We start from the raw sequence: 22,614 nt of genomic DNA on the forward strand, positions 1-22,614 counted from the left end.
ACCATGGCACCAAGTGCCACATCCAATCCCCTCTTGAACACCTCCAGGGATGGTGACTCCACCACCTCCCTGGGCAGCACATTCCAATGGCCAACAACTCTTTCTGGGAAGAACTTTCTGCTCACCTTCAGCCTAAACAAGGCCAAGGCAACATGTCCCTGACAGATGCTTCTAATGAATGGTGTGAAGTGAGGAGGCAGAGATGAGGTGGGGAAAGGAGAGAAATGCCTCTAAACAGACAGTAAGGATAGAGTAGATGTATGAAAAGATGGGAAGAGATCTCCCTTCCCTGAGCAGCCTGGTCCTTGCTGGCTCCCCTCCCCAACTTGGCTGTGCAGGGGACAGAAAGTGGGTTCTTACTGAACTCTGGGTCAGGATGACCCTGTTAGAGTCTGCCCCTGGTGGTGGAGGGAGAGTCACAGAATCAAAATGAATCACAGTATGGTAGGGTTTAGAAGGGACCCTTGGAGGTCATCTACTCTACGGCTCCTGGTAAAGTAGGGTCATCTACAGCAGGCTGCCCAGGATCACGATGTCCAGGGAGGTTTCAAATCTCTCCAGAGAAGGAGACTCCACAACCTCTCTGGGCAGCCTGTTCCAGTGCTCTATCACCCTCACAAGAAAGATTCTTTTCCCCTCCTGTTTAGGTGGAATCTTCTGGCTTCCAATTTGTGCCCCTTGCCTCTCACCCTGTCACTGAGCACTACTGAGAAGAGCCTGATCCCATCCTCTTGGCCCTTGTCCTTCAGCTATTGATGAGCACTGAGAAGATGATCCCCTCTCAGCCTGCTCTTCTCCAGGCTAAACAACCCCAGGTGTCTCAGCCTTTCTTCCTCACACAGATGCTCCAGTCCCCTCAGCATCTTGGTAGCCTCTTCTGGACTCTCTCCTGGAGTTTCCTTCCTCTTTTGAACTGGAGAGCTCAGAACTGGCCTCAGGACTCCAGATGGCCTCCCTAAGGCTGAGTAGAGGGAGAAGTGACCTGCTTGGCCTGCTGGCCACACTCCTCTTAACGGACCCCAGGAGACTATTTGCCTTCTTGGCCACAGAGGACTTGCTAGCATGGGGGTGATGCAGGCAGCACCATCTGACAGGGAGAATTCCTGCAAAGTAATAAACCATCAAAACCTGCTCCCAGCTCCCCAGTAAAAAGCAATGATTAAAATAGCATTTCTAGCCATGAATAATTCACCACTGACCTGCAACTCTATCTTTAACTAGAAGCTGGCCAGGAGACAGACAGCTTCCACCTCCCTGCTCATGCCTCAAAATCTGTCTGCCCTTCCTTGTTGCTCTCTTGTAGTGAAACCTTAGTCCCTTCTTGTAGTGAAACCTTAAGGGACAAAGCCAATTCCTTGCTGGAGGCATGGAGGATATGTGTGTGCTTCACCATAATAATTCATCTGCTCAATCCCATATTAGGCACCAGAACATCCAAGGAGAGAGCTCTGCAGGAGGCTGAGTGGAGTCCCTGGTGTCTAATACAGGCATGGAAGCTTGTCCCAGTTTGGAAACAGAGTCAAGATGTTCAATCATCCACTCTCAGTCTTGCAGGGCTCCAGGCTTGACCTTGATGCCAAACTGGGTTGCAGCAGGCCAGCAGCTTGCTGGTTTGGAAGGGAGCAGTGAAGCAGATGGCAGAGGACTGTGATCTCTCCTGCACCTCAGTTCTTTAGGAAACCAGGCTGAGCCCAGGCTTTGCCCAAGGGGGGAGAGGGCTGTGGGTGCCACCAGGATGCCTGTGCTGGCATCTCAGGTTCTCAGATCCTGATGCAATATTCATGTGTGGATGGTGTCAGCTCTCTGCCAGCCCTGCCTGTCCATCTGCACCCTTCGCGCCCGGCAGGAGCGGCTGAGGGCTTGACACAAGCCTTGTTTAATGCTGCAAAGAGCCTGCTCTGCCTGGAGAGGAGGCTTGGCTGGGGGCTCCATCCTGCTCAGTCCCCACCTGCACGTGGGGCACGGCTCTGCCCTCGGCCCCGGGATGGATGCTCCACCCTAGGTGTGCCACCGGCTGCTCTCCTGTCCCAGCTGAGCTCTTCCAGCATCTCCTCCTGGGGGAAGCCGGGTCCTGGACAGCCAGCGGGTGAAGGTAGTACCACTGAGGGGTGGGAAGGGGAGGGGGTGGCGTGTGTCAGTGCTCTCTTGGCTTGGAAAAGACGGCAGAGGGGGCTTGGTAAGGGGCTGGGGAACACTGAGCATCTCCAAAGCATCTGGGATGGTTCCTTCCTTCTCTTTCATTTGCTTCTCCCTTTCTTCTCAGCACACAACAAGTATGATGCCACAAATCCACTTTTTACTTTCTTTTTCTTTTCTTGAGCACCGTCAATCCATTGTCTCCTGGCTATTTGCCTCCAGGCAAGGGCAGGGCTAGATGTGGTAATGGGCTGTGAAATGCAGCAAGGAGATGTGGTTGGGAGGCAGGTGTGGGGCCAGCACACCTTGTGCCCTCCAGACTCTGGTCTCCAAACCAGCTAGAGCTGAAGCTCAGCTCGTGGGTGGGCCCAGGTTCTTTTCAATGGTGACCAACAATAGGACAAGGAGCAATGGGCACTAACTGAAACCCAGGAGGTTCCATCCAAACATGAAGGAAAACTTCCATCCTGTGAGGATGACAGAGCCCTGAAAGAGACTGCTCAGAGAAGCTGTGGAGTTTTCTTGTCTGGAGAGATCCCAGACCTGCCTGGATGTGTTCCTCAGCAGCCTGCTCTGGGTGACCCTGCTTCATCATGGGGGTTGGACTAGATGATCTCCAGAGATCCTTTCCAACTCCCAGCATGCTGGGCTTCTGGAATGTGCTAAAGGCTATTTCTCATACCTGGAGGCTCTGAAACTGCCTTTGGGGAAGCACAAGAGGCTCCTGCAGCCCCAGGCTCAGCTGATAGCAAGGGGTCATCACTCTGGGAGGGGATGGGGATCAATGGCCCTGAAAAGACCTTGTTATTCTGGGCCCTGGTAGAGAGCCAGCACTGCCACTGTCTTCCCTGGCTCCATCACCAGTCACTCTTCCACTTTGATTCAGTTTTTAAGGAAATAAACATTTAAGGAAGAAATTGTTGATGCTGAGGGTGGTGAGACATTGGCCTGGATTACCCAGAGAGGTGGTAGATGTCCCATCCCTGGAAACATTCCAGCTCAGGCTGGATGGGGCTCCAAGCAACCAGCTGTCGTTGCAGATGTCCCTGCTGAGTGCCGATGGGTTGGAACGAGGTGACCTTCAAAGGTCCCTTCTCACCCAAACCATTCTGTAACAGGATGATCCTACTTCCCAAGGGCAATAGCCAGGACAGATAGTGTGATTTGATGGAGTGCCACCACCCTGGAGGTGTGATGCCTTAGGGAGGGGCTGTCTGTCTGTGGCAGTGTTCGGCTGTGCCCCATTTGGGCACCATCGCCTGCCGGGATTCCCCCCAGCTCTTGGGAGGAAGCTCAGCAGTGGAGAGTGGTCTCAGAGCCAAGTCTCACAGCAGGAGCTGTCACTACAGCGTTTTCTGTTGAAAATGAGTTTGCAAGATGCTTAAAAGTGTCACTTCCCCTGTAGCACCTCAAGGCAGGTGTGCCCTGGCCAGATTTCAGATCTGGACACCCAGCCCTTAACTTTCCTCCTTCTAGCCACTGAGAAACTGCCCTTTCACTAAGGATCCTGTCAGCTAGGCACAGCTAACAGAGGCTGCTTTGAGACCTGTGTGTTGCTTTAGTCCCAGTTAAACTCAGCTCTGTATCTTACACACTGGCCTTCTGCCCCAGGTCCCTACCCTGAGGGCCTCCCCCCTTGTTGAATACATCATCAACCTGTTCTTCATTTCCTCCTGTTGGCTCTCTCAGCAGCCTGCAGACTTGGAGTTTTATTTAAGACAACAAAGCCATCAAGCAGGCTGCAGTGTCAGGGCTGGTGCTGAGCCCTGGCTCCTCCAGTCTGGCAGCTGGCTTGGAGGAGAGGTTTCAGGCTGGGGGTGCAGTCCCAGGCTGTAGGTGAGGTGCAGACAGAAGGTGAGGTGCCCCCTTGCTTTCAAGCTAGCCCAAGAAAATGATCACTTTATGTAGGAGGTTCCTGCAAAGACTGACAAGTGCAGCTAGTGAGAATTTTCCAATCAAAAGAAGTTCCCCTTCAGATTTCTCCCCTCCTGCTGCTGGTACAGTTGCAGGCCATCAACTTATGCCAGCAGTGTGCCCAGGTGGCCAAGAAGGCCAAGGGCATGCTGGCCTGCATCAGGAACAGTGTGGCCACCAGGAGCAGGGAGGTCATTGTGCCCCTGGACTCAGCACTGGTTAGACCACACCTTGAGTACTGTGTCCAACTCTGGGCCCCTCAGTTTAGGAAAGATGTTGAGCTGCTGGAAGGTGTCCAGAGAAGGGCAACAAAGCTGGGGAGGGGTTTGGAGCACAGCCCTGTGAGGAGAGGCTGAGGGAGCTGGGGTTGCTTAGCCTGGAGAAGAGGAGGCTCAGGAGAAACCTTCTTGCTGTCTACGACTCCCTGAAGGGAGGTTGTAGCCAGGTGGGGGTTGGTCTCTTCTCCCAGGCAACCAGCACCAGAACAAGAGGACACAGTCTCAAGCTGTGCCAGGGGAGGTTTAGGCTTGAGGTGAGGAGAAAGTTCTTCCCAGAGAGGGTTGTTGGCCATTGGAATGTGCTGCCCAGGGAGGTGGTGGAGTCACCATCCCTGGAGGTGTTCAAAAGGGGATTGGACGTGGCACTTGGTGCCATGGTTTAGTCATAAGGTCTGTGGTGACAGGTTGGACTTGATGATCTCTGAGGTCTTTTCCAACCTTATTGATTCTGGTCTATTCTAAGACTTTCTCTGCACCAATTTGGTCTTCACTATTACAGATATGGTGCTGAGTCACATGGTTTGGTGCTGAGCTGGCAGTGCTGGGTTAATAGTTGGACTTGATCTCAAAGGTCTCTTCCAAGCAAACTGATTCTGCGATTCTGTGATGAGAACAGAGTTGTTACATGATAGGAGTTGTGCTGCTTGCTTGTTGCAGGTTTAATGCTATGGAGCCTTTTGCCACCTGAGGTTTTCAGCTGAAGCTCCAGGCTAAAACTTTTCATTACACCCAGACTCCTTAACTTCCACCAGGATACCTCAGAACCTCCCACCTCTTTGCAGCAGCACCATGGACCTACCTCCAAATAACAGAAAACCATCTCCTGAAAATATTTACAAGGCTTTTGTCACCTTTAGCAATCTCTGCCCCATCACTAGACCTGCATTTGAGGGGCAACCCTGTCTGCAGTGCACAAATCCTCAGTTCAGGAGGGACAGGGATCTGCTAGGGAGAGTCCAACAGAGAGCTACCAGGATGGTTAAGGGACTGGAGCACTGCCCTGTGAGGAGAGGCTGAGAGCCCTGGGGCTGTTCAGACTGGAGAAGAGAAGACTGAGAGGGGATTTAATAAATGTCTATCAATATCTGAGGGCTGGGGGTCAAGAGGGAGGGGACAGGCTCTGCTCACCTGCACCCTGTGATAGGACAAGGGGCAATGGATAGAAACTGCAGCACAGGAGGTTCCACCTCACCGTGAGGAGGAACTTCTTCCCTGGGAGGGTCACAGAGCACTGGAGCAGGCTGCCCAGAGAGGTTGTGGAGTCTCCTTCTCTGGAGACTTTCCAGCCCCATCTGGATGCATTCCTGTGTGACCTGTGCTGGATTCTCTGGTCCTGCTCTGGCAGGGGGCTTGGACTCAGTGATCTCCAGAAGTCCCTTCCAGCCCCTAACATATTGTGGTCCTGTGAATCCTGCCCTGTACTGAATCTCATGTGTCTGCTGTACCTGTGTGTAACCAACACCAAGTGATGCCAGATTCCAGACTGTCAATGCACCTAGGGCTCTGTGGGCTGATTTCTGAGCTGGAGCAGTGAGCCTTGTTCCATATTTGGAGTTAGACAGCAACTGACAAGCAATCAAACTCCCTCTCCCCCCACATTTTATAACATCATGTAATCATTTGGATTGGAAAATACCTTCAAGATTATTAACACAGCACTGCCAGGTCACCACTAAACCCTCAGCACCATGACTACAGTAGCCTGTCAGTCCCTTCAGGCATAGTGACTCCACCACTGCTCTGGGCAGCCTGGTCCAGGGCTTGGCAACCCTTTCAAGAAAGAAATTGTTCATAATGTAACAAAGCTGGGGAGGGGTTTGGAGCACAGCCCTGTGAGGAGAGGCTGAGGGAGCTGGGGTTGCTTAGCCTGGAGAAGAGGAGGCTCAGGGGAGACCTTATTGCTGTCTACAACTACCTGAAGGGAGGCTGTAGCCAGGTGGGGGTTGGTCTCTTCTCCCAGGCAACCAGCACCAGAACAAGAGGACACAGTCTCAAGCTGTGCCAGGGGAGGTTCAGGCTGGATGTTAGGAAGAAGTTCTTTATAGAAAGAGAGATTGGCCATTGGAATGTGCTGCCCAGGGAGGTGGTGGAGTCCCCATCCCTGGAGGTGTTTAGGAAGAGACTGTCTGGGGTGCTTGGTGCCATGGGTTAGTTGATGAGATGGTGTTGGGTGGCAGGTTGGACTCGATGATCTCAAAGGTGTCTTCCAATCTGGTTTATTCTATTCTATTCTATTCTATTCTATTCTATTCTATTCTATTCTATTCTGTTCTGTTCTGTTCTGTTCTGTTCTGTTCTGTTCTGTTCTATTCTAACATCACAGCTTGAGGCTATTTTCCCTTGTCCTACCACTGCCCTGACTGAGTGTGACCCCAGCCTTGGCTGCAAATAGGGAGTTATGAGAGCCCTGGTACTGGTATTCCTGCAAGGAGCAGCTGAGGGAAATGGGGTTGCTCAGCCTGGAGAAAAGGTTCAAGGGAGACCTTTTCACTCTCTACAACTGCCTCAAAGAAGGTTGGAAAGAATCATAGAATCATAGAATCAGTAAGGTTGGAAAAGACCTCAAAAGTCCAACCTGTCACCCAAGACCTCATGACTACTAAACCATGAGGTGAGGATTAGTCTCTTCTGAGGAACCAACAACAGAACAGGAGGAAATAGCCTCAGGGGAGGTTTAGGTAAGACATGAGGAATAATTTCTTCCTGGAAAGGGATATCAAGGCCTGGAACAGTCTGCCCAGGGCAATGGTGGAGTGCCCATCCCTGGAAGGACTGGAAAGCTGTGTAGATGCTATGTAATGGTTAATAGTTAGACTTGGTGATCTTAAAGGTCTTTTCCAACCAGAAGTGTTCTGTGATTCCATATCGTTTACCACAGTGGAAGTGCTGCAGTGGGATGCTGAGAAACCTTAGGATCCATCTTTGCTGTGGATGTAGCTAAGGAGCTGGTGGGGTTTTTCACAGCCAGGTGCTGAGGGAGGTGGTTGGATGTTTTATTTTTCAGTAAACTGGTTTAGGTAACTGGGGAGCAGTTGCACAGCTGGGACAGGAGAGGTGAGAAGACTGCAGAGTGCAGGGCTTGAGATTCCTCAGAGGTATTCCCTGAGGAAGACACAAGACCCAAGACTCAAAGACATACAGCTGCAAGCTCGACTCTGCCAGGCTTCCAGCAGCCCTTACTTTGTTTTTCAGCTGTTCTTTCCTCTCTCACTTTGGAACTGTGAAGCCTTCTCCTGTTCCCACCCCCAGGTCCTAGAACAAGTCACTGAAAATACAGTAACTGATTTTTTTCCTCCCCCTTTTCTCTTCTTCCAGAGCTGGAAAAGGAGTTTTTTCAGCCATGAAGCTCGGCAAGGCTCGCCCATCTAAGGATGACCATAGGAAACAAGGTACATTGCTCACTGGAGGAGGTTGTTCCCTGCTCCAGTGATGCTTTTTGGCTGTCCTCCACATCCCAGAAAAGCATCTGAGAGACCCTGTGGAATCACAGAATGGTTTTGGTGGGGAGGGTCCTTTCAAGGTCATCTAGTCTAATCCCCTGCAGTTAGCAGGGACCCCTCCACCTGGCTACAGCCTCCCTTCAGGGAGTTGTAGACAGCAATAAGATCTCCCCTGAGCCTCCTCTTCTCCAGGCTAAGCAACCCCAGCTCCCTCAGCCTCTCCTCACAGGGCTGTGCTCCAAATCCCTCCCCAGCTTTGTTGCCTTTCTCTGGACACCTTCCAGAAACTCAACATCCTTCCTAAACTGAGGGGCCCAGAACTGGACACAGGACTCAACATCCCTGGAGGTGTTTAAGAAGAGACTGGATGGGGAGCTTGGTGCTTGGTTTGGTTGATTAGGTGGTGCTGGGTGATAGGTTGGACTCGATGATCTTGAAGGTCTTTTCCAACCTGGTTAATTCTATTCTATTCTATTCTATTCTATTCTATTCTATTCTATTCTATTCTATTCTATTCTATTCTATTCTATTCTGTTCTATTCCATTCCATTCCATTCCATTCCATTCCATTCCATTCCATTCCATTCCATTCCATTCCATTCCATCCCATCCCATCCCATCCCATCCCATCCCATCCCATCCCATCCCATCCCATTCCATCTTCAACTACAACAGCTTTCTCAGTGCCACATCCAACCTCACCTGGCATGTTTCCAGGGATAAGGCTCCTACCCCCTCTCTAGGCAAGCTGGGCCAATGGCTCACCACTGTCAGCATTATCTTCTTTCCATCCAGTATAAATTTTCCCTCTTTTAGTTTGAAACCATCCCCCCTTGCTTTGCCACAACACAACCATTCATTAACTACAGGATTTGACAGGCAGCATTGGGTGCTGAGAAGAACTAGAGAAAGAGTCTCCATGGGGAAATGCCTGAGCAACCCCAACTCTCTCAGCCTGCTCTCACAGCAGAGGGGTTCCAGCCCTCTGATCATTTCTGTGGCCTCCTCTGGACCTGCTCCAACATGTCCATGTCTCTCCTGTGCTGAGGACCCCAGAGCTGGACACAGCAATGCAGGTGAAGTCTCACCAGACTGGAGGAGAGGGGCAGAATCCCCCTCCTCAACCTGCTGGCCACTCTGCTTTGGATGCAGCCCAGAAGGCAGTTTCCTTCTTAGTTGCAAGCACACATGAATGACTCCTGTCCAGCTTTTCACCCACCAGCACAGCCAGGTCCTTCTCCACAGGGCTGCTCTCCATCCCTTCATCCCCCAGCCTAGACTGATATCCCAACCCAGTTGCAGGCTCTTCCACTCAGCCTTGATGAACCTCAGAAGGTTTACATGACCCCTCTACTCCAGCTTGTCCAAGTCCCCCTGGACAGATCCCATCCCTCAGGCATGTCTACCACACCACTCAGCTTGGTGGCATCTGCAAGGTCACTGAGGCTGCACTTGATCCCACTATGTCATTGCTGAAGATATTAAACAGCATTAGTTCCCAGGTACCTCTGGCTTTCACACATCTCACCAGGGGTCTGCTCTCTTTACACCATCCTCCTCTCTCAGCTTCAGCACTGTCTTGGTTGTGATTCTTACCCTTAGTCTGGACAGCTGGTGATGGGACAAGATGCTTATGTTGTACCCCTTGGCCTTTGGCCAAGCCAGCATCTCTCCTGTGCTATGGTCTGCTTTCATCCCATGTAGATTGGTCCTGGTGGTCCATCTCAGGTCAAACAGATTCACTGAATCCCCAAAATGCAAGGTGGGAGGATGTGAGTCTGTCCAACCACTTGCATGTGTCAGGATAGAGCTTGCTTAGGTCCTTCCCAGCTGGAGTGGCTCTGGCTCAGTCTCAAGTACTCCCAGTTGAGCTGAGGATGCCCTTTTGCCACCCAGCCTGCAGCAATGTGTCTTTCCCCATCCTTATGGAAGCTTCTCCTAACACCCAGCCTAGATGTCCCTTGCTTTGGAGACATCAAGATGTAAATGACAGGGGTCAAGATGGGGCCAGACTCTCTTCAGTGGTGCCCAGTGACAGGATAAGAAGTAGTGGGCACAAAGTCAAACCCAGTAGGTTCCATCTGAAGATCATAGTATCATAGTATCATAGTCAGGGTTGGAAGGGACCACAAGGATCATCTAGTTCCAGCCCCCCCTGCCATAGGCAGGGACACCCCACAATAGATCAGTCTGGCCAGAGCCTCATCCAGCCTGGGCTTAAACACCTCCAGGGATGGGGCCTCAACCACCTCCCTGGACAGCCCTTTCCAGGGCTTCACCACTCTCATGGTGAAGAACTTCCTCCTCACATCCAGCCTGAATCTCCCCACCTTATCACCACAGACCCCATGACTAAACCATGGCACCAAGTGCCACGTCCAATCCCCTCTTGAACACCTCCAGGGACGGTGACTCCACCACCTCCCTGGGCAGCACATTCCAATGGCCAAAAACTCTCTCTGTGAAGAACTTTCTCCTCTCCTTGAACCTAAACTTCCCCTGGTGCAGCTTGAGGCTGTGTCCTGTGTCTGTGATTTTCAGATCTCTCTATCCCAAAGCCAGATGGTTGACTGTCTTTGCAACTGCTCTTTGCAAGTTAGACCTGCAACACTTGCTCAAATGTTCTTTCAGCCCTTGAAGTCTGGGGTGTTTGCCAATTTCTGCTCTCTTCTTGCATTTACAAACCCATATGCAGGCACCCTGCCCAGGTGGGATAATGTGTCACACAACTGAGACCTCTTCTTCTAGCTCTTTGTTCGACCAGGTTGTCTGTGGCTTGGTGACCATTGTTCTTTGCTCTCAAGTGAAGCCAACAGGATGGATTGGTTACCTTTCTCTCTTTGCCTTTAATTATTCACTGAGTGGAAACGAAAAAGAGAGAGATTCTTTTGTCTCCCCCCTGCAGATGAACCTGCTGTTCTGGAGACAGAAGATCTGGACCGCAAAGCCATGAGGTATGGAGGTGGCCTGGAGCCAGACACCATCTCCCTGGCCTCTGTCACTGCTGTCACCACCAACGTCTCGAATAAGAGGTGAGGATCCGGTGTGAGCTTGCGCAAGCCAAGAGGTGAAGGCGTGCTGGCACACACCCCACAGCCACATGTTCCCCCAGATGGGCTGTGTTGGGAAGTGCATTGTCCTGTGGAGCTGCTGGGATTTTGGAAACACCTGGCCTCCTACAAAGAGTATCAGTGTTCACAGGTGCTTCACATGCCCTCAGGGTTCATGTTCATCAGGTTCCTAGAGGGCAGGAGCTTCGAGGAGTGACCCTGCAAACTCTCTGTCACAGCTCGCACACAAGTTGCACAGACATATGGATGGGTGGAATCTGCTCTGCCCTGGTGAGGCCACACCTGGAATACTGTGTCCAGTTCTGGGCTCCCCAGTTAAAGAGGGACAGGGATCTGCTGGAGAGAGTCCAACAGAGGGCTACCAGGATGCAAAAGGGACTGGAGCACTACCCTGTGAGGAGAGGCTGAGAGCCCTGGGGCTGTTCAGGCTGGAGAAGAGAAGACTGAGAGGGGATTTAATAAATGTCTATCAATATCTGAGGGCTGGGGGTCAAGAGGGAGGGGACAGGCTCTGCTCACCTGCAACCTGTGATAGGACAAGGGGCAATGGATAGAAACTGCAGCACAAGAGGATCCACCTCACCATGAGGAGGAAGTTCTTCCCTGGGAGGGTCACAGAGCACTGGAGCAGGCTGCCCAGAGAGGTTGTGGAGTCTCCTTCTCTGGAGACTTTCCAGCCCCATCTGGATGCATTCCTGTGTGACCTGTGCTGGATTCTCTGGTCCTGCTCTGGCAGGGGGGGTTGACTTGATGATCTTCAGAAGTCCCTTCCAACCCCTAACATCCTGTGATCTTTGGTAGATGAGGAGCTGGTTGGATGTCATACCCAGAGGGTAGTGGTCAGCAGTTCAATGTTCAGATCAAGATCAGTAACAAGCAGCAGCAGTGTCCTTCAAGGGTCCACTCTGGGAACAGTGCTGTTTAATACCATCAGTGACACAGAGAGTGGGGTCCAGTGCACTCTTAGCAAGATGATACCAAGCTGAGTGGGGTAGTTGATGGGATCCATACAGAGGGACCCAGACAAGCTGGAGAAGTGGGACCATGTGAACCATCAGAAAAATGGGGACAGCCTTTATATCAGGGCCTGCTGTGACAGGACAAAGGGTGATGGGTTTAATCTACAAAAGAGAATAGAATAGCATAGAATAGAATAGCATAGAACAGAATAGAATAGAATAGAATAGAATAGAATAGAATAGAATAGAATAAACCAGGTTGGAAAAGACCTTCAAGATCATTGAGTCCAACACCATCTGATCAACTAAACCATGGCACCAAGCACCCCATCCAATCTCTTCCTAAACACCTCCAGTGATGGTGACTCCACCACTCCCTGGGCAGCACATTCCAAAGGCCAATCTCTTTCTACGAAGAACTTCTTCCTAACACCCAGCCTAAACCTCCCCTGGCACAGCTTGAGACTGTGTCCTCTTGTTCTGGTGCTGGTTGCCTGGGAGAAGAGACCAACCTCCACCTGGCTACAGCCTCCCTTCAGGGAGTTGTAGACAGCAAGAAGGTCTCCCCTGAGCCTCCTCTTCTCCAGGCTAAGCAACCCCAGCTCCCTCAGCCTCTCCTCACAGGGCTGTGCTCCAAACCCCTCCCCAGCCTCGTTGCCCTTCTCTGGACATGTTCAAGAGTCTCAATGTCCTTCTTAAATTGAGGGGCCCAGAACTGGACACAGGACTCAAGGTGTGGCCTAACCAGTGCTGAGTCCAGGGGCACAATGACCTCCCTGCTCCTGCTGGCCACACTATTCCTGATGCAGGCCAAGATGCCCTTGGCCTCCTTGGCCACCTGAGCACACTGCTGGCTCATGTTCACCCTACTATCAACCAGTACCCCCAGGTCCCTTTCTGCCTAGACAGAAGGAAGGAATTTTTCACACTGAGGATGGCGAGGCACTGGCCCAGGTTTCTTAGATCATGTTGGACAGGGGTCTGAGAAACTTCCTCCAGTTGATGTCCCTGCTGACTGTAGGGAGGTTGGACTAGATGACCTTGAAAGGGTCCTTCCAGCCAAAACCAGTCTGTGATTCAATGATTCTAAGTCAATGATTCAAGGATTCCTAAGTCCATCTGTGGTTTGACTGAAGGTTTCTTCTGCCCTTCCAAAGGTCCAAGCCTGACATCAAAATGGAGCCAAGCGCTGGGAGGCCAATGGATTACCAGGTAGGTGACAAATGTCAGCTCACAAGGGTCACAACCCAGGGCATGGAAGGACCATTTCATAGGCAACAGGTTCATAGAATCATGTAAGTGTTTTGGTTGGAAGATAACTCTATGATGATAAAGTCCAACCACCCTGGACACCGCCATGGCCATTAAACCACATCCCAAGTTGCCACGTCCACACATCCCATACACAAAGCATGGCTTCCCAAGAGCTAACACTGAAATTAGAAAGCAGTAAGCTCAAGATTAAGTAACTAGCTGGTTTTGTTCTCCATCGTGTGAAGCTCAGGAAGCCCAGATTAACCTCTGGTTGAAACAAGCTGTCTCTAACACATTTCTCTTAGTCCCCAGGGGCTTGCACTAGGGCAATGATCATCCCCCTGCACTGGGCAGTATTGAGGCCACACCTCAAACTTTGAGTTCAGTTTTGGGGCTCTCCCTCCACAAAGGATAGTAAGGGCATGGAGCAGGTCCTGGTGAGTGCATGTCTGATTGGGAAGAAGTTCTACACAGAGAGAGTGATTGCCCATTGGAATGAGCTGCCCAGGGAGGTGGTGGAGTCACCATCACTGGAGGTGTTCAGGAGGAGACTTGATAGGGTGCTTGGTTGCATGGTTTAGTTGATTAGGTGGTGTTGGATGATAGGTTGGACACGATGATCTCAAAGGTCTTTTCCAACCTGGTTAATTCTATTCTATTCTATTCTATTCTATTCTATTCTATTCTATTCTATTCTATTCTATTCTATTCTATTCTATTCTATTCTATTCTATTCTATTCTAATTCCATGGTGCAACCCTGGGCAACCTGCTGTGTTTGACCTTGCTTAGCAGGGTGTTAGGGCTAGGTAATCTCCAGAGGCCCCTTCCAACCCTATCCATGCTGGGATTCTGTGATCCTGACTGACCAGTAAACCCCACAGCTGCCAGCATGGCACTGATGATGCCTCACAAAACAAGAGGTGTGCAGACAGGAGTCAAGGCAGCCATCAGCACCTGATGCTGATTTCAGGAAGTGAAGGTCCATGAGTCCCTTCCCCACAGGTCAGCATCACCATCATCGAGGCTCGGCAGCTGGTTGGGCTCAACATGGACCCTGTGGTCTGCGTGGAGGTTGGAGAGGAAAAGAAATACACATCCATGAAGGAATCAACCAATTGTCCTTATTACAACGAGGTGAGTCTGCCCTCCAGTGGTGCTTGCTCAGGGTCTGCATTGCTGTTAGCTGGGTAATTTCTTGTCACATGAGGCTTTTTCTTCTGTCACTTCTTGTTGGAATAAGGTGGCATCTCAAACCATGCAGAAGAAATGAAGCCTTTGCCCTCTGGTATTTTGCAAAATGGTAAAAAAGTGCCCTCACTTCATCTGTGCTCAGCTATTCTTAGTCCTTCTGACAAGTTAGGGCTTCCTTCCAATTGCCATGCTGCAAGGTGAGACCCCAGATACCTCAGCACTGCATCTCGCACGGATCTGTCCTTGCCGTGATGTATACTCCAGGTTGCTCCTCCTGGCAGTCACAGCTTCTCCAGCTGGAGCTTGAAGCATACTGCTGCATTTCAGTGAATGCTCTCACTCCAGCTCCCCTGCATTCATGACTGCTCTTTCCCTTCCAGTACTTCGTCTTTGACTTCCACGTCCCCCCAGACGTCATGTTTGACAAGATCATCAAGCTGTCCGTAAGTGAAGGTGGCTGCCTTGGCCTTTTCTGTGGGCCTTTCAAAGAAACAAGGCCCTTTTTCCATGGGGATCCACTGGGGATGGCTTTCAGTCTCTCTTTCCGTCATTGACTTTCATTGCTGAGGCCACAGAGCTCCACTCTTGCACTCGTTATCTCCTTCACTGGTTAATCTCTGGTCTTTCAGAACCAGGTAGAACTAAACATGTCTTGGGATATGTTTAGGATTGGGGAGAAGAAAGACTTCCCAAGCATGACAGGGTTGTTTAATATATTCATCAAAGACATAGAGAGTGGGATTGGGTGCACCCTCAGTGAGTTTGCAGGTGACACCAAGCTAGGTGGTGTGGTTGACACAGCTGAGGGGTGGGATCCATCCACGTGGACCTGGGCAAGCTGGAGAAGTAGGACTGTGTCAACTTTCTAAGGTTCAACAAGGCCAAATGCAAGACTCTGCACCAGGTTTAGGACAATCCTTGCTATCAATCCAGGCTGGGGCACGAAGGGACGGAGAGCAGCCCTGTGGAGGAGGGCTGGGAGGTGCTGGTGGATGAAAAGCTGGACAGGAGATGGCAATGTGCACTCATAGCACAGGATCAAACTGTACCCTGGGCTGCATCCAAAGCAATGTGGTCAGCAGGTTGAGGGAGGGGATTCTTGTTCCTCTCCTCCAGTCTGGTGAGAACACACCTGTGAGCTAGGTCCAGCACAGGAGAGACAGAGGAGGCCCCAGAAATTATCTGAGGGCTGGAAGAACCTCTGCTGTGAGGACAGGCTGAGAAAGTTAGGGTTATTCAGCTGGAGAAGAGAAGGTTCTGGGGAGTCTTTACTGTGGCCTTTCAGTACATAAAGGGACCAAGAAGAAAGATGGAGATAGACTTCTTATCAGGGGCTGTTGTGACAGAGGTGATGGTTTTAGTCTAAAAGAGGGGAGATTCAGACTGCACAGACCATCATCTCCTTTCCCCTCTGCACTGAACATCTCTAGGAAGAACCTTATGGCTCCAGGGCATTGATAAAGTTCTGAGTTCTTTTCATCTCTCCTTTTCCAGGTGATCCACTCAAAAAACCTCTTGCGCAGCGGGACTCTGGTTGGCTCCTTCAAGATGGATGTTGGAACAGTTTATACCCAACCTGGTATGGAAATGTTGCTTGCAGCCTGTCCAGTGATGGTTTAGGCCATGGTTGGGTGGAGGAACATGAGGGCATGTCCTGCAAGAGGACAGGTTAGAGGTTAACCTGCTGGAAAGCAGCTTTTCAGAGGTGATGCTTTTCTTAGTTTGAGTGTCTGAGATAACAAGCAGGTCACCTGGGCTACCTTCTGCGGTCAAGAAAGAGCACTCAGTACCTCCAGAGAAGGTTGTGGATCCCATTCTGAAATAAGGGGTAACAGCCAGAGGCTGAGATACCTTCTGGATGTGCTGGATTTTACCTATTGACACGAGCTTAGGCAAGATAGGTACCTCTGGTTTGGGCATTGCTTAGGTCACACCTCCAATGCTGCCTTCAGTTTTGGAGCCCTCACTCCAAGAAGGACATTGAGGGGCTAGAATGGATCCAGAGAAGGGCAGTGAAGCTGGTGAAAGATCTAGAGCCCAAGTTCTGTGAGGAGTGGCTGAGGGAACTCTCATTGTCATAGAATCACAGAATAATTTGGGGGTTAAGCGATCTTTAAGGTTGAGCCCAACCATTCACCCACCAATGCCAGGTCACCACTTTGGCATGTCCCTCAGCGCCACATCCTTTAAGTACTTCTAGGAACAGTGACTTCCAGGGATGGAGATTCCCCCCTTCTTCAGACAGTTTATCATGTTGCTTCTCTATCTTCAACTCTTGAACATGTCCAGAGGCAAAGAGGCAAAGAGGCAAAGAGGCTGGGGAGAGGCCTTGAGCACAAGGCCTAAGATGAGAGGCTGAGGGAGCTGGGGTTGCTTAGCCTGGAGAAGAGGAGGCTCAGGGGAGACTTTATTGCTGTCTACAACTCCCTGAAGGGAGGCTGTAGCCAGGTGGGGGTTGGTCTCTTCTCCCAGGCAAGCAGCACCAGAACAAGAGGACACAGTCTCAAGATGTGCCAGGGGAGGTTTAGGCTGGAGGTGAGGAGAAAGTTCTTCACAGAGAGAGTTGTTGGCCATTGGAATGTGCTGCCCAGGGAGGTGGTGGAGTCCCCATCCCTGGAGGTGTTCAAAAAGGGATTGGATGTGGCACTTGAGGCCATGGTTTAGCAGTCATGAGGTGTTGGGTGCCAGGTTGGACTTGATGATCTCTGAGGTCTTTTCCAACCTTATTGATTCTATGATTCTATGAACACGAGACTCCTCTACCTGATGATGAAGATGTCTGTTACGTGTACCTGCAGGCCACCCCAGCCAAGAGGAAAGATGTTTGTAGCCCTCAAGGTAATTGCTGTGTCTCATTCTTACAAATGCCTGTCTTGTCCCCTGGCTTCCAGAGCACCAGTTCTACCACAAGTGGGCCATCCTTTCTGACCCCGAGGATCTCACCGCCGGGCTGAAAGGTTACCTGAAGTGTGACATCGCTGTGGTAGGGAAAGGGGACAACATCAAGACACCACACAAGGCCAATGAGACAGAGGAGGAGGATATCGAAGGGTAAGGATCTTCAGAGCCAGCTTCACATGGCTGTGCTTGTGAATGACTTCTCATGCCTCTTCACCTGGGATTGTGCAATGGGGACACCATCCCTTCTGGATGAGGCTGAGGGACCTTCTAGTAGCCATACTGACCTCATGCAATGAAACCAGAGTGTCTAAAGTTCACAGAGTGATAGGGGTTGGATGGACTGCTGAAGGTCATCTAGTCCAAAGCTGATGAAAAAAAGAGCATGTGGCAGACTGCTGGTGCAAGTCCAGCTCATATTAAGTGCAGACCATCTGCTGGTTGTTGAGCTCTCTACAATGCTAGCCCGATATCACAGAATCATAGAATGGAGGGGATTGGAGGGGACCTGTGGAGATTGAGTCCAACCCTCCCACCAAAACAGGCTACACAGGAACACATCTAGATGAGTCTTGAAAGTATCTAGAGAAGGAGACTCCACAACCTCTCTGGAGAGCCTTTTCCAGTGCTCTGTCACCCACAGAGTAAAGAAGTTTTGCTCAAGTTGAGATGGAACATCTTATGCTCCAGTTTGTGTCCACTCCCCCTCATCCTACCAGAAAGCATCACTGAAAACAAGACTGGCCCCTTCTTCTTGACACCCACCCCTCAGATATTTGTAGACATTAATAAGATCCCCTCTCAGCCTTCTCCAGGCTAACCAGTCACAGGTCTCTCAGCCTTTCCTCACAAGCCAGATGTCCCAGTCCCTTACTCATCCTTGTAGCACTCTGTTGGAGTCTCTCTAGTATTTTTGTGTTCCTCTTGAAGAGGGCAGCCCAGGACTGGTCCCAGGATTCCAGATGTGGCCTCCCTAGGGCAGAGTAGAGGGGGAGAAGAACTTCCCTCAACTTCCTGGACACTTTCTTCTTAATGTCCCCCAGGGCAGCATCAGGCTTATTGGCCACAAGGGCACCTGTTAACCAACCTGATGTCCCTGCTGTTCCTGCTGTTCACTAAATGCACATTCCTGGGGGGCCACCTCCCCTGTCCCTGTCCCCTTCTTCATCCCTCTCCCCTGATGGCCCTTGGATGGGCTGGGGTCTCATCACTCACTGCAAGGGCAGATCAGGGAGGTCTGCATGACATTTCCAAGGCTGAGTGGATGGGCAGGGCTCTGTGACTCCCCAGGACATCTAAAAGAACATCTAAAAGTCATTAATGTAAAATGTAGTCTAAGCCTCAGAAGGTCTCACGCTGATTAATATCCCCAGGTGCAGCCACAGGCATTGAGGTCTTGGGTGACAGGTTGGGCTTGAGGATCTTTGAGGTCTTTTCCAACCTTATTGATTCTATGATTCTGTGACACTGCAGGAACCTGCTGCTCCCAGATGGGGTCCCTGCAGAGAGGCAATGGGCTCGCTTCTACATCAAGATCTATCGAGCAGAGGGACTGCCCCGAATGAACACCAGCATCATGGCCAACGTGAAGAAGGCTCTCATTGGGGAGAACAAGGACTTGGTAGACCCCTATGTGCAGGTGGTCTTTGCAGGCCAGAAGGTGAGCAAGCTGCTTGCAGTAACAGGGGGGCCCTGGGAGGTAATGTGAGCAGGATCAGCTGTTCCACAGAGGATCAGAGGATGATCTAAGCTGTGCTGGTATGTAGATGGTGAGATACATAGCAAAGCCACCTTGTTGGCTGTGTTAGAGGACACAGTCTCAAGCTGTGCCAGGGGAGGTTTAGGCTAATGTTAGGAAGAAGCTCTTCCCAGAAAGAGAGATTGGCCATTGGAATGTGCTGCCCAGGGAGGTGGTGGAGTCACCATCCCTGGAGGTGTTTAGGAAGAGACTGGCTGGGGTGCTTGGTGCCATGGTTTAGTTGACCTGGCTTGGGACCTCAAACCCTTGTCTGACATCTATCTGTCTGTTGCTGTCTACAACTACCTGAAGGGAAGTTGTAGCCAGGAGGGGGCTGGTTTCTTCTCCCAGGCAACCAGCACCAGAACAAGAGGACACAGTCTCAAACTGTGCCAGGGGAAGTTTAGACTCGAGGTGAGGAGAAAGTTCTTCCCAGAGAAAGTCGTTCGTCTTGGAATGTGCTGCTCAGGGAGGTGGTGGAGTCCCCATCCCTGGAGGTGTTCAAGAGGGGACTGGATGTGGCACTTGGTGCCATGGTTGAGTAGTCATGAGGTGTTGGGTGACAGGTTGGACTTGATGATCTTTGAGGTCTTTTCCAACCTCATTGATTCTATGATCTCCTCCCACTCGGCAGGGGAAGACCTCTGTGCAGAAGAGCAGCTATGAGCCTCTCTGGAATGAGCAAATAGTCTTCACAGAAATGTTCCCCCCACTGTGCAAGAGGATAAAGATCCAGATCCGGGACTCGGACAAGGTCAACGATGTGGCCATCGGTACTCATTTCATTGACCTGAGGAAGATCTCTAACGAAGGAGACAAAGGTAAAGCTGAGGCTGGGGCAGACTGAGCTACCTTCTTCCCAGTAGAGAGCCAGCACAACAGCCTAGGCTGCTTCTCCACGCCTGGAGAAGATGCATACCTGCACATTGGTGTGTATCTGGAGAGGCTCTGACTCGCTGCAGTGGTCTTCTGAGGTCACTGGACCTGCACTCCTTGAAAACAAGCCTGTCACAAGCCTCCAGCCTGCCACTTGAAAGCAAAGACACCACAGAACACAAAACACCCTTGCATGAAAAGATGAGTATCTGACAGGCTCCTCCATGAACACACATGGTAGGACCAGCGTGAAACCAAAGATGGCTCTGGAAAGGGGATTAATGGGGGGTCCTTTCTTCTTGGCTCTCACATTGAGTAACTTCTGGTAGGACCAGTGTGAAACCAAAGATGGCTCTGGACGGGGGATTAATGAGGGTTCCTTTCTTTTTGACTCTCACATTGACTAACCTCTGGCAGGATCAGTGTGAAACCAAAGATGTCTCTGGACAGGGGACTAGTAGGGGGTCCTTTCTTCTTGACTCTCACATTGAGTAACTTGCCCAGTGTGTGGTGGCAACCATTCACCTGCATGCCCCCCCCCACATATTCAGGCCTGCATCACTGTACACAGATCAGAACAGTGATGCCAGTCCATAAGGGTTTGTGTCCAGAGGCAAAGGTTCCCCCTCCTCCTTGCTCACATCCTTTCCTTACCTGCATGTCTGCTCTGCTGCAGGCTTCCTGCCCACCTTTGGCCCTGCTTGGGTGAACATGTATGGCTCCACCAGGAACTACACCCTGATGGATGAGCACCAAGAGCTGAACGAGGGGCTGGGGGAAGGGGTCTCCTTCCGGGCCAGGCTTCTGATGGGTCTTGCTGTGGAGATCTTGGACACCACCAACCCAGAGATCAACAGCTCCACTGAGGTGCAAGTTGAGCAGGCAGCATCAGTTGCTGATGTAAGTCACCCTACAGGTGCCAGTGGTGAGTCTTGGGTCTCAGGCCTCCGAGTTAACCATCTTTGGTTTCACAAACTGAGGATTTCATTTGGTCTTGCCCCAAATGTGGTTTCTTTCCCAACAAGCTCTGGCAGGATGAAGCAGGGCAGAGAAACTAAGCAGCTGTTTCCTGACACAAGATGGTTCAGTGTGGTTTGGTTCACCCCAGTTGTGATTCCTGCATATCCCTCAGGCAGTTCCCTCACCTGCAAGGAGTCACTGACCCAAACACATTTCAATGTTAGCCTATAATGTTAATTTCAAATTAACATCTAATTGAACTCTCTGCAGTGATCCTAAAGATGGCTCACCCTGGGGGAGAGAAAATCCTCTTGAAAGTGTGAGTAGTAGCATTTTTAGGCTGGATGTTAGGAAGAAGTTCTTCATAGAAAGAGGGATTGGCCATTGGAATGTGCTGCTCAGGGAGTGGTGGAGTCACCATCACTGGAGGTGTTTAGGAAGAGACTGGCTGGGGTGCTTGGTGCCATGGCTTAGTTGATTAGGTGGTGTTGGGTGATAGGTTGGACTTGATCTCAAAGATCTTTTCCAGCCTGGTTGATTCTATTCTATTCTCTTCTAATTAAGAAATTGTTCACTACAAGGGTCATCCCTGACAGCAGTCCAGGTCAGATTAGATGGGGCTCTGAGCAGCCTGAAGATGTCCCTGCTGACTGCAAGGCAGTTGGACTAGACTACATGTAAGGATCCCTTCCAGCCCAAACCATTCTGTGTTTCTAGGATAGTCTTGGTACAGTTAAAGGAAGGATGAAGCTGAAGAATGGGTTTGTGCTTCCTGGCTGCCTGAGCACTGGCCACTGGCTGGGGTCCACCTAGTGTGAAGGGCACTGCAGAGCCTGCTGCACCTGGGATCACTCCTAGTTCAAAATCAGCTTTGGTCTCTTCCAACCTGGTTAATTCTATTCTATTCTATTTCACTTTCAAAGAGCCCATGAATGTGCTCAGCCTGGTGTCTGCCTCCTAGGTGTCTGCCTCCTAGGTGCCCCTCTGCCTGATCTCAACCCTGATCCCCATGGTTTCTCCTGCAGAACTGCACTGGGAAGATGGAGGAGTTCTTTCTCTTTGGAGCCTTCCTGGAAGCCACCATGATCGACAGGAAGATTGGTGACAAACCCATCAACTTTGAAGTCACAATAGGTTGGTTGGCTTTGAAAGAGGGTGGTTCTAAAGCATTCCTGGTGGGAATCCAAGGCAGAGAGCAGGGGTTCTTCCCCATTTTCCATACCAGCTCATGCTAGTGCATGCATGGCTCTCATTCCAGCAAGAAGGTGATGACTACTTGTCAAGCACAAGTGGTCCCAAACCATCTATTGTGTGCATGCCGTGCCATGGCCAGTGGAACCACTCACTCTCTCACCTTGGCTTTGTGCCTCTTGAGGCTGGCCACCAAAGGGAAGATTTGTATTCCTACTGGCTTGAGAGGGGATGTGAGCAGGGGACAGACACTCATCACTGATTTATGGTTCCTGGGCATAGTTTGAGTTCAACTCCACTCTCAACCATAGGCCCTGCAGAGGAACCTTCTCTCTGACCTGAACTAGAGCCAAGAGATGGAGCCTGATTGGAGTGACAACCCTGGGAGCTGATTTCACTTCTGGTTTGCTCTTTTTCTTGAGGTAACTATGGGAACCAGATCGATGGCATGAGCAAACCCATCCTACGAAGGAAGAAAGAAGGAGGGGATGGGGATGAGGAGGAATCTGAGCTGCTCCAGAACTCAAGTGAGGATGAAGGGGATGAGAGTGGAGAGCTGGTTTCTGTTTCTTCAACTCAGCCCATGAAGCCCCTGGTCACAGATAGGTAAGTGTGTCTGCCTGGCCACCAAGCTGCCACTGGACAGAGATCACAGAATCACAGAATGGTAGGGGTTGGAAGAGACCTCTGGGGATCATCCTGTCAA

General features: G+C 50.9%; 1 protein-coding gene across 2 annotated transcripts in view; it reads left to right on the top strand.

Moving 5' to 3' along the window:
• Positions 1 to 22,614, top strand: part of OTOF (otoferlin) — a 113,501-nt gene that overhangs the window by 57,247 nt on the left and 33,640 nt on the right. For both annotated transcript variants that reach the window (XM_054179780.1, XM_054179779.1), the window contains 12 exons: positions 7,644 to 7,717; positions 10,674 to 10,800; positions 12,956 to 13,010; positions 14,057 to 14,188; positions 14,626 to 14,688; positions 15,740 to 15,824; positions 17,137 to 17,296; positions 18,617 to 18,803; positions 19,516 to 19,702; positions 20,434 to 20,657; positions 21,743 to 21,851; positions 22,331 to 22,514. In XM_054179780.1, the coding sequence (XP_054035755.1) occupies positions 7,644 to 7,717; positions 10,674 to 10,800; positions 12,956 to 13,010; positions 14,057 to 14,188; positions 14,626 to 14,688; positions 15,740 to 15,824; positions 17,137 to 17,296; positions 18,617 to 18,803; positions 19,516 to 19,702; positions 20,434 to 20,657; positions 21,743 to 21,851; positions 22,331 to 22,514 (1,587 nt within the window). The remainder of the gene's footprint in view (positions 1 to 7,643; positions 7,718 to 10,673; positions 10,801 to 12,955; positions 13,011 to 14,056; positions 14,189 to 14,625; positions 14,689 to 15,739; positions 15,825 to 17,136; positions 17,297 to 18,616; positions 18,804 to 19,515; positions 19,703 to 20,433; positions 20,658 to 21,742; positions 21,852 to 22,330; positions 22,515 to 22,614) is intronic.

The sequence above is a fragment of the Dryobates pubescens genome, chromosome 3, assembly GCF_014839835.1.
Source record: "Dryobates pubescens isolate bDryPub1 chromosome 3, bDryPub1.pri, whole genome shotgun sequence".
In the NCBI taxonomy this organism is placed as follows: Eukaryota; Metazoa; Chordata; class Aves; order Piciformes; family Picidae; genus Dryobates; species Dryobates pubescens.